Source organism: Drosophila miranda, chromosome 4 (assembly GCF_003369915.1).
Source record: "Drosophila miranda strain MSH22 chromosome 4, D.miranda_PacBio2.1, whole genome shotgun sequence".
Taxonomy (NCBI): Eukaryota; Metazoa; Arthropoda; class Insecta; order Diptera; family Drosophilidae; genus Drosophila; species Drosophila miranda.
Genome location: NC_046677.1, coordinates 18,562,012 through 18,575,425, shown reverse-complemented (window position 1 = coordinate 18,575,425; position 13,414 = coordinate 18,562,012). Strand labels below are relative to the sequence as shown.

Sequence of the window (13,414 nt, the reverse complement as noted above, 5' to 3'; positions counted from 1 at the left end):
ATTCGTTTATTTAGTTAGTAGCGAGATTTGAGCGCGCAACGTTGACGTCGCGGCTGAACAGCAACTAAAACGGCGACAGAAGAGGGGCTCACATACAGTGCGTACTGCCTATGCTGAACGGCTCCAGAGTGGTGGCGTGTGTGTGACGGCGACGGTGCGCGAGGCGCAGACATGAAGTGAATAAGAAATTGGAAAAGCACTAAAAGACAACGCAGAAGCGCAAATAAAACGCAAGAAACGTGGGCAAAGCCAATAGCGAGGCAAAAAACCGACAAATCCCCAACGACGGCGGCCCAACAGCGGCAGCGGCACAGCCGCGTTTCAGCGATAATCACAAAATATTTCTCCGGGCCTCCGAAGCCAAAAAGCGCGAAAAACTTTGTCGGCTCCAAACGTAAGTGCCAGTGTCTGTCGGTGTGTTAGTTACAACAAACAGGGCGACACTTGTAACAAATTCGAACAACAAAAACGAAACTAATGCAAAAGTTGTTGATTTCGGTTGCCTAGAGTGAAATTATTGAACAAGAAATGGGCTGTTGTTTGGGCGGGCTGGGGAGGGGCTGGCCCTAAGAAACGGGGGAAATGCGCTTAAATATTTACAGCCGATAAATATGGCAAATTGAGTGCAGCTCGCAGGATTCCATAGATGGTACAAGAAAGGCCAGGAAAGGGGATTACAGGTCTGTTGAGTTGCAGTATTATAGATCCTATGCCTATGATCCGAAAGCAGATCGCAGCTCCATTCTAAGCAAATCATGTTTGAATTTAATGTAACAGATCCCTAAGATCAAGATCTGTTCCCATGTTTTTCAGGTTAATGTACTATCAATGTCAAGGGTTTAATAGGTTTGATAGAGCCGGGAAGTATTTGAAGTAGAGATAGCTAGAAAACTTATGTTAATGGACAACATTTTTTCAAGTGTTTGGCACGTGAAAATCGTGAATTGATCATCGATATTTCGTGGAACATACATATACCCCTGCTCGCACTTCCCCACCAATACTTCAGGGCAATTCGGATTAAGGGGTTTATTTCTCAATGACTTATAGAAATCCATAGATATTCGTACACCTTTCAGTTCAGTTACCTGTAGCACTTGAAAGACAACTCAATTATTATCTAATTTTGTTTCTCTTTGTTCGAGACATTGTCTTCATTTCGGCTGTCAACGAGTGTTGAGTGCTGATCTCAGCGATAGAGCTGTTTGAAATGTATCAACAATTAATGAGACTTGGCTATGATTACTATTGTCGTGGATGTGTGTACATATGTCTGTGGCAGATGGATGAGATAATACTTGGTACTGTACGGCAGCAGCCAAGACCTTTTAAGGTTCATTGCTACTTGTCACAAATTTTCCCCACTTGATGCTGCCACCGGCTGGCGTTTGGCCTGCTTGTTGCAGGCCTTTTCATGAATGCTCAGCACTCGCCCCAATGGCCATCATCCGACCAAAACAACCAAATCAAAAACAAACAAATGGAAAGCCCCGCGTGTCTGCCTATTTTGCCGTGGCTTGTGAACTTTTTTGACAGCTTTTGTGGCTCTCAACAAGCGTGTTAATTCCGTGGATATTGTGTGGAAATGCGGTTCCTTAATTTCTGTTTGCTCTGGGGATTCTCCCTCAATCAAGAGCCGCTTGATAATTCTTGCCGCTTATAGACAATATTTTGGCGTCTTTTTGTCGGTCGGGCGCCTTGGAGTCAGCGGCTTGTTATGGCCAGCAATTATTTAAAGTAAATTATTAACTCTGTCTCACTTATGTCTCAGGTTCAAGGTTAGGAATGGCCATTGAAGTGAGTTGTGTGCATATACTACCTACTTATATACGAATTAGTAGAAATCTGGCGGCTAAATGCCTGAAAAATCTTTTGTGTCGACCGTACGAGTATCTCACTCTGCTGTAGCCAAGAATTAATATAAAATGATTTCTGTTACGTGAGATTAGGCCACACGCCCTGCCCATGTCGCGTGTGGATGATAGTCCGGCGATACTTCTCATACATATCTTTCACGTGCTGAAAGTGGCTTGCAAAAATGAAAAGAGGTGGGAGGTAAAGGCATCTTTAGGTCGAGTACACCGAAAGTGGGTCGATTGCAGAGAAGACTCAATTTCGTAGCAGCAGTCTTCACTCTCTTCCTCCAGCCATGAAACTTCCTGTGGGTTCCTAGGCTGGAAGAACGCCCCGAAGACAGTGGGCCGCAGTCCACAAAAAAGTGGCAGAATGCAAACAAATCATTCAACGCATTTTAACCACGCTCGTTACCGGATAGGTTGGGGATAGGAGAGACCGTGGGGGAAGTGGCCGGCAGCCCCCGCCGAGTCTCTCGCCGCCTCGCCCACAAACCCGGCACGTGGACCCATTTAAAGTAGTGCAGACCAACAAACCATAGACCAACCATTTACCCGTATATCTGGGATATGGCAAACAAAATATTTTTGAATTTTTATGAATGAAACGCCAAATGTTTTGAATTTAAATTCGCGACCGAAGGCCCAAAGAGAAGAGTGCGAAGACTCGTCCATAGTTTTTTGCACAAATTGCGATGCAGAGCAGAGACTGGTCCGCATGTCAAAACAGCGATCGTTCAGGAGCCCAAACCACTTACATATGTATCCACACTTTGGGATGTGCAAAGACCAGACCGTGGCTAAAACTGATCTTCTAAATTTAGACACAACCCACTCGCACTCATAAAACATTCATTAAATCAAAGTGCACGAGTTGTATTCGCATAATAAAAACGGGAAAGAGAGCTAATTGAATCCGAAATGTTTTTCGGCTTACTAAATATTAAATCAATTAATTTGATGCATTTTGGTTACCAGGAAACGCGGGCTTTATGAAATTTTTTCGTACGTCATTTGTGGCTCTGAAAAATTCCCAACGGTTCGATTCCCCTGAATTTTATTTTTATGTTTTTCTGTTTGCTTAACACACAACAAAAGTACGATATATTTCCCGGTCGATGGACAGTCACAGAGTCAACAGCGGGCCCCAAATATAAGGTAAATACGAGTGCAAAACTTTTAATGAACGGAAAGTAAACACCGATGATGAGCCGGCCAAAACTGTCCCGCGGATACATTTAATTTCTTCGTTTGTTCGAGTTATTGAATGAGTGATTCAATCAGACAATAATTTCATTAAAGTTGGTAATAAAAACCATTAAATTCCTTGCATCGATATATTATGAAATTAGCGAATTGTTCTCATTTGATGTCCTACTATTCATACGAGTATATGGAGTTTTCAGATTGTTTACTTGCTTGTTTTTGAGATGACTTAACCATGACTTAAATCTCCAGACTTCCGGCCATCTGGAACTCTTTGTAAGGAGAGAGAGTAAGCGGTAGACAAAATTCCGTCATCTCCTACCTTGAGTTTGTAATAACATAAAAACAAATACGATCATAATAAATAATCTAACAAGGCGCCCGACCGACCATTGTTCCTGTCTTTTGCCAAAACTTGTTTCCATATTTCTGCATATTGAAACTAACATCATAATAAAAGAGCGAAAATTCACGAAGAAGTGGCTGTGGAATTTCGCCAGCTTAGATCATCTCGTTCCGGAGTCCGTCCCGGCCCGTCCCGACTTTGGTCGAAACCAAATTACGCCACTAATTGCACGGCAGTGATGGCGCCATTGTGGCTGTATTGAAAATTCCGCTGAAATAATACGACAAATGGCGCCCAGCAGCCTTCGTCGCCCGGGACACGTACGTGGTCTAATTAATTTGCTTTTAGAAATACAAAATACAAAATACAAAATATTTACTATCAAATTATTGGCCCTCAGTAGTGCCGAAACGTGTGTAAAAATATTTCGCGGGCTGCGGCCTCGTTTCAAAATGATATTGAATATCGATCGATGGAGCTGGGCCTGCCACGCCCTGCCTTGACTCATACTCCTCCACCCTAGGTTTCGGGTTTTTCTGCCATACTCGCGCAGCATTGGTCTCATGCATTAATCACCCGGGCCATAAAAATGTAAATAATACCTTGCCGTTTTGGGAGACTAGTTTCGTCTTGGCTCCACGTTTGTATTTCTGTTTTGCAAAACATACTTTAGTTTAATGATCTGCCATAAAGTTAAATGTTCAATTAGTGCCCAGGCGTGACATTTTCGCGGATCAATGTCGGCCTGACATTTTACTCGCAATTGAAAATTAAGATAAAGGAAATCCATCACATAAAGTGCTCCCAGGTCTGAGCAAACCAGACTGGGGTCGGCCGGGCAGCGTTTCGGAGGGGGAAAGATCGTTTCAAGGGCTTTGGAGGTGGAGGAAGTCAGAATAAACTCAAGCCAGCCATAGATTACCCTATTCACTATCAACAAATTATCGCTGTCTTTCTTCAAACTTTCTTTCAACCCCGATTCGGGCCCGAAACATTCTCCTGACAATCATTACTTGCAGTAAAGTTTCCCCGGCAAGAACTTGGCCCAAAGTAAATTCTCTGCATTACAAGTTGTTGATTTTCGGTGTTCTTTCCTCTGCCTTTGTTGCCATGGCACCCACATGTAGGCAAAGTGCCACAAAATTGTTGTAAGTATCGGATGGATACAAAATTTATAACAAGGCAGCACGGGCAGGAGCAGGAAAACTTTCAAGTCGGACCATCCCTTCGTCGTCCCCAAATTGTAGTTATAACAAAACCAGCGTAAACAGAAACCTTTCCCGGAAGGGCGGCAAGTAAACATTCATGCAACATTTGCATTTTGAGCCAGGGACCGCCTCGAAGTCCCTGGCAGCACCATCTACTTTACGTCAAATTTTTGTGTCAAATCAGCGCAAATTCGCAGGCGTTTAGCCAGCCCGCACACCGACCCTCGAATGGGGTAACCCCTTAAATTGGGCAGTCCCGCGTGGAGCAATGAGGCTGCGGAGAGAAATGCAGAGCAAACATTTTGAGCAGAGTGTTGAGTGCCCGAGACGGCCCCGAGACAGACAGACACACACTCGGAGATAGTGATAGAGTTATTGACAGCAGATAAGGAGCATCCGACAGCACACAGAACACTAGATGACAAATTTTGTAATGGTTGAGTTAGATAATATGTCACTTGCTTCCACTTCCACCTATGGAGTCAACAAGAAAGCTGCTCTAGCCTCGGAGGTCGAAGTTTTTGAAATAAATATCAATCTTTATTTGAAAGAAGGATCCCAGGGAATAGCATACAAGACATGATCGGATAACCAATAAAATATGTTTCTTTTGGGGGTCGGAATAGGAATACAAGCTTGTATTCTCTTTCTTAGGGCATAAATATATGATCTTTTAAACGACTTTCATCATTATCATAGACTTTAGCCCATGCTTGAAAGGTAGGCAACATTTTGACCCAATTGGAACTCGAATTTCGAATTTATCCGTGTACAACATGTCTATGCCATTTCCCCCCAACTCTGTTAATATAGAAAAAATCCCATAAATAAAATAAAATCAAGAAGCGTTTCAGGAAACATTCTGTGGCTGTGGCTGTGGCGTCTGTGGTGTTCAAATGAAAATTCGCATACAGAAACAGCAATAATTGCAGCCATAACACTGACAGTGACGTCGATGACAGCCGGGAACAACAAAGTTGCCGCCCCACTCCGCTTCACTCCGCTCCACTCCACTCCACTCCGGCCCGATCCGATCCGATTCATTGGCACTGGGTCGGTGGATTTTGTTTTCGGGTTTTCGACTGTGGTTCGCTTTACCACTTGCAGTGTACATTTTTGTGGCTTGGTCATCAACTCGTTTTGCAGTGGAAGGAAATTTGAATGCTACTTTTTGCAGCTCAAAAGTAGCGCAGTACAAAAGCATCTGAAAGTTTCAGTTATTCTCCAGCAATAATGAGAATCTTTTGTCTTTCGGTTTCACTTCAAGTTCAAGAAGTTCCTCCTCACCAGGAAGACGGAAAAAATCCGCCCAAATTAGATGAACATGTAAATGATTATTGACACGGAAAGGCTATGCCCAGGGCATGAATAAATTCGGAATATGTAATGTGCATATGAATACCAGGAAAAGGACACGACTGCCAATACAAATTGACGTTTTATTTGCCTTTCACCTGATGACAGACGACAGCAGGCAGACATACAGACGAGAAAGGACCCAAAAGAAGACCCGGCCAAAGACCGACAGGGACCCACAGAGGCAGACAGCCAGACAGGGAGACAGGCAGACAGCCAGACGGACGAACCCAAAAACCTCAACGCATAATGAAGTAATTGACTGAATTTGTCTTTGGCCAACAACGAAAGTTGCCAGCTTCCAGCCCAGGCAAGGCAAAGATACTCTCGTACAGCTTTAAGATAGAAATGTATCTCGTGTATCGACGGAACGCCGAAAGTTCGCTTTCTTGCGTTGGCTTTCAAAATGTGAATGCACTTTTGTGGTACGTGACAGGTTTTTGTTGCTCCACTTTTGTTTTCCCGTTCCGCCGAGCATCAGGAAAGAACACAGGGACGTGGACCTGGACGTGGATGTGGATGTGTGGCGGGGTTTATTGACTTTTTGACTCACATTAAATGGGTCTTAAAATCTTGAAAAGTTTTGATGCGCTGGCTTAGGGTAAGCTGACCAGAGGGAGGCAATACGACGTCTTACAGCAGGTTTACAGGGATGATTTCTTTGCGAAGATTGTGCCCGACAAAACGTAGCGGGCTTAAACGTGTTCCCAAACACACTCAGCGCTCATTACTTGGTTGGTCTTGAGTTTAAACCATGGGAGTAGTGGGGTCTAACAATTAAATTGTTTTAGCTTAATTTTTAGCGGTTTCTTTGAAAGTGTACTCGTATCTGCTTACGATAGCAAGTCACGTCCCTCTAACAGGGTCGATTATGGCTAATCAAGGGGAGGTTAGACACAACACCGACTCAGCACCGATTCTAGTATTTTCAATTAAAATCGGAAGCGTAATGATTAAAACTAAACATTTGTGAGTGTGTGAGGTCACCAACTAGCATTCTATGGCGCCTGTCCGGACTTCCTTCAGTATAACCCTGTAATGACCCTTCAATCACAGGCCTGTACGTGAGTGCCCGATCCATGGAAATGAACTGCCATCGGCTGTCAAATTAATATTGCTAACAAGCCACATAAACCTATGTTTCCTCTTTTCCTTGATTGCCCAAAGGCCCCCCGGGTACTCTGGAAAATGCGGGGAAAGTTGTGGGGAAGCAAAAAAGGGTTTCGGGATGCTCGAATCCCCACCCATTGGGGACCAAAGTCCATTCAACGTTTCGAGTGTAGCCACACCTGATGGCATTTAAATGCAATTAAGTTCTATGCCCATCTACAATTACCCACGAGTACGCCGATCAGTTGGGCCTGCAAAGTTCTCCTCCAGCCACTCACTTAGCAGCCCGACGGGCAGAGATCGTGCTAAAAATAACGAAGAATGCATTGCCATTACCAGCACCAGCCTGTGCCACTTAAAGGTAATTTTCGCTCGTTATGGCTATGGGGTGTACGGAAAAGGAACAGGAACACTTATCTAACATGCGGGGAGAGTCAGGAATAGAATAGAGCGGGCGAAAGCGAGGCTTGTTCCCCACTAAAAATAGAAGCCACCATTCGCGATGATGGCCCATAAACGAGGAGCGGCCAGCCCCGATGCGGCATGCACGTTGCAGCATGCCAAACTGCTGATTGACATAAAAGAGCAAGTGGACTTGTAGAAAAAACAGAGAGTGGCCGGCCAGCAAGAACTACTGCCAGCAGTCATACCAAAGAAGATGAATCAACATTCCAGGCGGTCAACGTACCACGTCAAGGAATGCTCCTTCTTCGCTGCAGCTGCAGCAGATGACGGTGCTGACAAGGAGGTGAGGCTGGCAACCTACAGCTTCATAAAGACAAAGACATCCAGCCATTTGGCAGTGCATTGAAAGAGGCTGCTTAACCAAACCAAACAAGAGGCCAGCACTCGATGGGCCATGGCGAAGATTGGATGCTCTTCCCGATTCCCAATACCGATTCGTGATTCGTCCATAGGTATCTAATAGGCTCATATACGTATATAAGCAGGCTTAAAGTAGTGGGTTGGCAGGGGGCTTTCACCCGCTAGAGGATTGGGTTAAAATATCCTTCTGTTCTAAGCATTCATTCTGATTACCCTTACTCCCCATGTAGTACTCTCACTGACAAACCTTTCCACCCTATCCTGATGCTACCACCGAAGAGTATATCTTGAGAGCTGACCAGAAGAGCAGGCCCCACCGGCGAAAAAAAAGGGAAAAGATTCCGGAACGTAACATTAAAATAAACGCGCACAGATAAATCATTTGAAGGAAGAGCGGGTTGGACGCTGGCTATAATCTGCCATCTTCAGCTCCTTGTCCAGTGCCCCATCATGCAGGCGAAAATGCAATCAAATGCGGGTCGGGTCCCAGTCTGGATGTCTGTGTGAATACGTGATATCCAGCCGTGGTCATCTCCTCCCCTCTGTCCCCGGCAGGAGCATCTGCAAGATGCACGCACATCCGTGAAATTCCTCAGTTGCTGGCATGCTCCATGCATTTACGTTGACGTTGCAATTACAACTGCAGCTGGGGATGGGGGAACGACCACATCAGTTAGTCCAAAGCCCTTTCCTTTCTTTGGCTTTCTGCTGGGCATTCTCACGATGAAGTCCAGCCCAGTCCCAGTCCCAGTCCCGGTCGTGTATTCTGTCTGGTGCCTGTTTACTGTGTGATTATTACAAGACGCGGGGAAAATAACAGGCTTTCGCTTAGAGTCCAGGCACTGGCTACATTGGCCAGTCAGTCAGTCACTGAGCCGGCGGAGGAGTAAGTTACTTAAGAGCTTGCCCAGCGGCTTCATTACAGTCCTACAGTCCTATATTCCCCAGTCTCCAGCCACCAGCCACCAGCCTCCTGCCTCCTGCCTCCAGCCTCCTGCCTCCCTTATCCATACCTCATTCAGGCCCAGTGCCGCATTCACAAAGCCAAACAGTTGGAGTGCACTTTAAACCCGTCAGAGTGGAGGGTCCTGGGCGAAAGGCTTTTCTACTTCAACAAGTTGTTGTCTCTGGCCTGCACTTCAATTGTTCGGATACCCGCTCCCCGCCCCTCGCCCCCCGCTTTTCGCTTCTGATTTGCATTTAATGCATCTCAACGGAGTGTGTCATCTCATCGAACTAATTGCGGAGCCCCAGGGTAATACCTAAGTACTGGTAATCACTGTTGCCATGCCATTAATTATTAAGTAAATGGCTAGATGAGCCTGATATTGGTTGACAGGTTGTTTAGCTTTAATTGCAGTCGAAATGGTACAGATTCAATCAAAATCATATCTTATTTTGGCGGGCTTTATGGGACTCCTCCGCAACATCGAAAACTGCAGCCCATCCGACCTGCCGTGGCGAGTGACTTTGTCGACCTTGTAGGCGGCAGGTCCAGGCCCGACTTCGTCGATTGTTTTTTTTCCCGTCCGACGGCCGAAGGAGTACTGCGGTCCACGGGCCGCCCCCTTGTCAAACTGGCTGGGCAGCATGTAAGCGCCTGGTCCTGGCCCTGTTCAGGATACAGAAGGTTAATTCAGCTAGCTCCAAGGAAGCAAGGCAGCAAAATAATTCACCAAAATTGCTAGACATTTCCCTGCTACCAACTAGTCCAAAAATTAACTGGAATATATTTTTAGTACAAATTACTACCGTGTAGAATGACTAAAAGTCACGAATTTGGAAACCTAAAATTGTTCTGATGCCGAGAAAATATTCAACTAAGCAATGACACTGGACCGAGCTCAAAGCAATATTTCAAGAGCTAAAAGTCTAAGAAAATATGATTCTTATGAATTTTACGAAGTACTTTGAGGCCCAAGTATGCTGTTCTTAAAGCTGCAACTATCGAATCCTTTCAAGCCCTCCTTTCTGCTGCACTATAATCACTCTACATCAGACTGATTAAATATTTAATTATTGTGCCCAATCTGCCTAATTATCTGCATATCGGACAGCCAGATGCAAAGAGCAGGCGAGGGAGATGGCATCAAATTCCACTCACGTTCATTTATTATTGACACCAAAGGCGTAAAAAACATTAATTAACTTTTATGCACACGCCACACTAATTAATATTTAATCTGCTCCAAAGTGTACAACATTCTGCATTGTTCTGGCATCCCGTCTCTGGCATTCAACGCGAATTCCATTCATCCTCGTGCACAATACACAAGGCGAGTGCCCAATATTTTTTTTGTTTACCTCTGACTCGAATGTGATGTTTGTCAAATGCACCTGCGATTCGTCGGAGGACATCCTGGTTTTACAGGTAGATTTTAAATAAAATAATTTGTCGTGACTGCTGGTTTCATAGCAATTTTTGTACAACAAGTGGAAACTACTAAACTAATTATGTAGAATGTGGAGAATGTATAGACTAAGATGGTAAACGCTAATTCCAGGACTAGTGGAATATATTTAGATTGGTATTGACGGCATAAATCTTAAGGAATGCCAGCCTTGGTCGTATTTCCAAGCTTATAAAATTGAGGAAAAAAGTGTATGATTTAGTGCAATTTATCCAATATCTTTTCCAATATAAAGCTTTTTTTTAGAACTTCTAGAATTGAGGAAAGAAAATAAATAAATACTGTTTTACCTTCAATGGGCCCCGAATTCAGAACCTCTATTTAGGAGGAATGAAAATGTAATTTTTAAGATGTGGATTGAGAGAATTTCCCTTCGGTTTTTGTCAACAGCTGTCGCAGGAGAAACAACGTGAAAATATCGAAAAATTACATGGAAGGGTCGGAGTTTTCCCTTGTCCATCGTGTCCCTGTCCATCGGTTCCCAATGAACTTTTTTCAATTAATACTTTGGCAACATTCGACTTGACCCTTGAACTCTCTTTCGTTCTGAACTTTTGCCAGAAATTTCTTAAAGCAATTTTTTTGCTGACTTTTTTAGTGCTAAAACTTTTCGTGATGCTGCAGCAGTCTCCGGCATAAATTAAGAAAAATCCATAAAACTTGGATAAATTATTTATGCGGAAACTTGCCTACGAAATGGAAAGTTGACGACTTTGCCGTGAACCGATAGATTCGCACTGATTTTATAATTCCTTTTTCGATTGCAGCAACAAATATGCACCCAACGATGACACATTCGGAGCTGTCGCAGCTGAGGCTCTGCAGGGACCCCCATCAGGAGGATTTGGGAGCAGCTCTACAGATGTCCGGGAAAAAATGCAATAACAACCAGCAGCGACGGGGCCGACGGCGGGCCTGGAGGGGGCCGGTCGCTGGAATTTACGGGTCCATCAGCCTGGCCATTTTGGTGTTGACCATTTGCATGGCGCACACGTCGACTACCGGTAAGTGTGGAATACTGGAAAGCTAATAAAATTCCGTTATGAGTCAAATGATTTGACAAGAAGACAGGAGACAGGGTGGAGACACAGCCGAGTGGAGCCTGAGACGGGCAGACACTGAAATGTGACGGCAACACGGAGCAGACACCCGTACCCGTACGAGCCCCAATTAAAAGCACATCAATAACAGTAGCCTCCCACTCACTCACCCCCCCTCAACCACTCTCTCCGTCTCTTTCGCTGCACACACTGACCCCTCTTTCCCTCCCACCCCGGGTTTGCGGCACACTCGAAGCGTCATGGAATTGGCACTTGGCGTGCCAGTTTGAGGACTTGAGGACTTGAGGACTTGAGAACCTTAGGACTAGGGGTCTGGTCTGTGCGATTTGGATTTTGATTTTGATTTATTTAACAACTTAGCAACAACACTGGCAATGTCGCAAGCTGTGACTGCAACTAGGAATCCCTCGAACTGGCAGGAGGGTTTTGCCTGGGAGAAAAAGTTACTGGTACAAATCGATCAGGCCAAACAACCCAATATTTATTGAAATATTGTAAAATACTTTCAATGAAAAACCATTTATTTAAATTGCTTTCAAGGCACTTGATGTTTTTAAAGGCACTCTAGGACTACCATGTCGCTTCTATGGCTTATATTCCCCAGAACAATTCAGGCTTAAACAAACTATTTCTGGCTGTACTCGCTAATGGTCTTGGCGCTATTAGCACTACATTCCAGGCAGACTCCTGCATATAGCTGATAAATAATTATAATTGTCAAAGATTCATCAGACAGTCTGCCTAAGAAGCATGCATGTCTTTGTTTGAGCAATTCCATTGTGTACTCCAAACATTCGACGTTTGTTTCCTTCCCCCCAAGCCAGAATTCCAGTGCAAGCCAAAACTTTGCCCGTGGCGTTGCCAATACACAACCGCAGGCGCCTCAAAGCGTGCCTCGAACCTCGAATACCTATACCCGAACACACTTGTCGCTGCAGTTTACCGGTAGAACTAACACTACTCGTGGCAAGGCAGCAGCTCCCCTATGGGCCAGGGCTCCGGGCCAAAAAATACATTTATGAAGCGCTTTAGTTGCTAAGCTGTTTTTAGGCGACAGATTTTGTGGTGCGACCACCTTGTCGGCCCTGCCTCGAATATGTTCATTTTGTCCCTTGTGTTTCAGCTGTTTAAACATTTTTGCTAACTCTGCCGTTGTGTTGCTACCCTGCAATGGGCAATGTGTAGGGTATATCAGTCAAGAACAACAATAAGTCTGTTGGCTATATGAATGAAATAGATGGTAGCCGATTTATTGGAATGTTGCGAACCCTTTAAATCCTCTAAAACTTATAAATACATAAAGTGAATAGAGAAAAGATTGTAAACGACTTCGATTACTTATAATCTGTTTAAATTTTAAGTATTTCTATGATCTTTTTTCAGAACAATGGGACAGATCTGAGTATCTACGGCTCCAGCTCTTTGAATTGCTATTTTTTGTTCCTCTTTACCGCAACAGGCCGCCAAATGAGGCTGCTGGGGAGTGGGGGCGGCCAGTGTGGGCTTTTGGGGATTCTCGGACTGGCAGTCGCGGAAGTGGCTGCTGCGGTTTTTCCATGTGTTTGCTTGGCAGCTGCAATTTTCGTTGGCCATTTGGCAGCCTCCCTCCGGGTGGCTCGGCCCTGTCTCTTTATCACCATTTCATGACCACGTTAAGCGCTTTTCCAGCACTAACTTTAAAAGAACCCGCCACCAGGGAGAACTTCGTTATGGGCATGCCTTCGCTTTCCAAATGTTAGCTTGGAATTTAAGAGTTTGCACGAAATTAGGGCGTTAGAGAAGGGGTTAACACACCCCAATCCCCTTTTAGACCAACAATAGGATCCAAGTGATTCCGATCAAACGGCACGAAATTAATTTTAATTTTTTATGTCTACCTTTTTAATTTTCAATTAAGCTGCCGGGCAATGGACTGCCATAAAAAGTTGAATTCGTAAAGAATGAGAAAAAAGGCCTTAGACTTGGACTTACCTGAGGCTGGCCGAATGGCATTCAAAGGATCTGAAAATAAGGATGCGAGAGGCAGTTTTAAAAAGAG

The 13,414-nt window shown here is 44.6% G+C and overlaps 2 protein-coding genes across 2 annotated transcripts in view; one reads left to right on the top strand and one right to left on the bottom strand.

Annotated features, from left to right (window-relative positions):
• The first annotated feature begins 10 nt into the window (after positions 1-10).
• The window catches only part of LOC108164008 (mucin-5AC), a 29,503-nt gene continuing 16,099 nt past the window's right edge, over positions 11-13,414 (top strand). Inside the window, exons 1-2 of the mRNA XM_033392583.1 lie at positions 11-394; positions 11,083-11,319. Of these exons, the coding sequence (XP_033248474.1) occupies positions 11,091-11,319 (229 nt within the window). The 5' untranslated portion in view covers positions 11-394; positions 11,083-11,090. The remainder of the gene's footprint in view (positions 395-11,082; positions 11,320-13,414) is intronic.
• LOC108164007 (outer dense fiber protein 3-like protein 2) lies at positions 9,233-9,758 on the bottom strand. The gene is made up of 2 exons (XM_017299581.2): positions 9,581-9,758; positions 9,233-9,516 (listed from the first exon to the last, which is right to left on the bottom strand). The coding sequence occupies exons 1-2, from the start codon at positions 9,594-9,596 to the stop codon at positions 9,281-9,283; spliced, it is 252 nt and encodes an 83-aa protein (XP_017155070.2). The 5' UTR covers positions 9,597-9,758; the 3' UTR covers positions 9,233-9,280.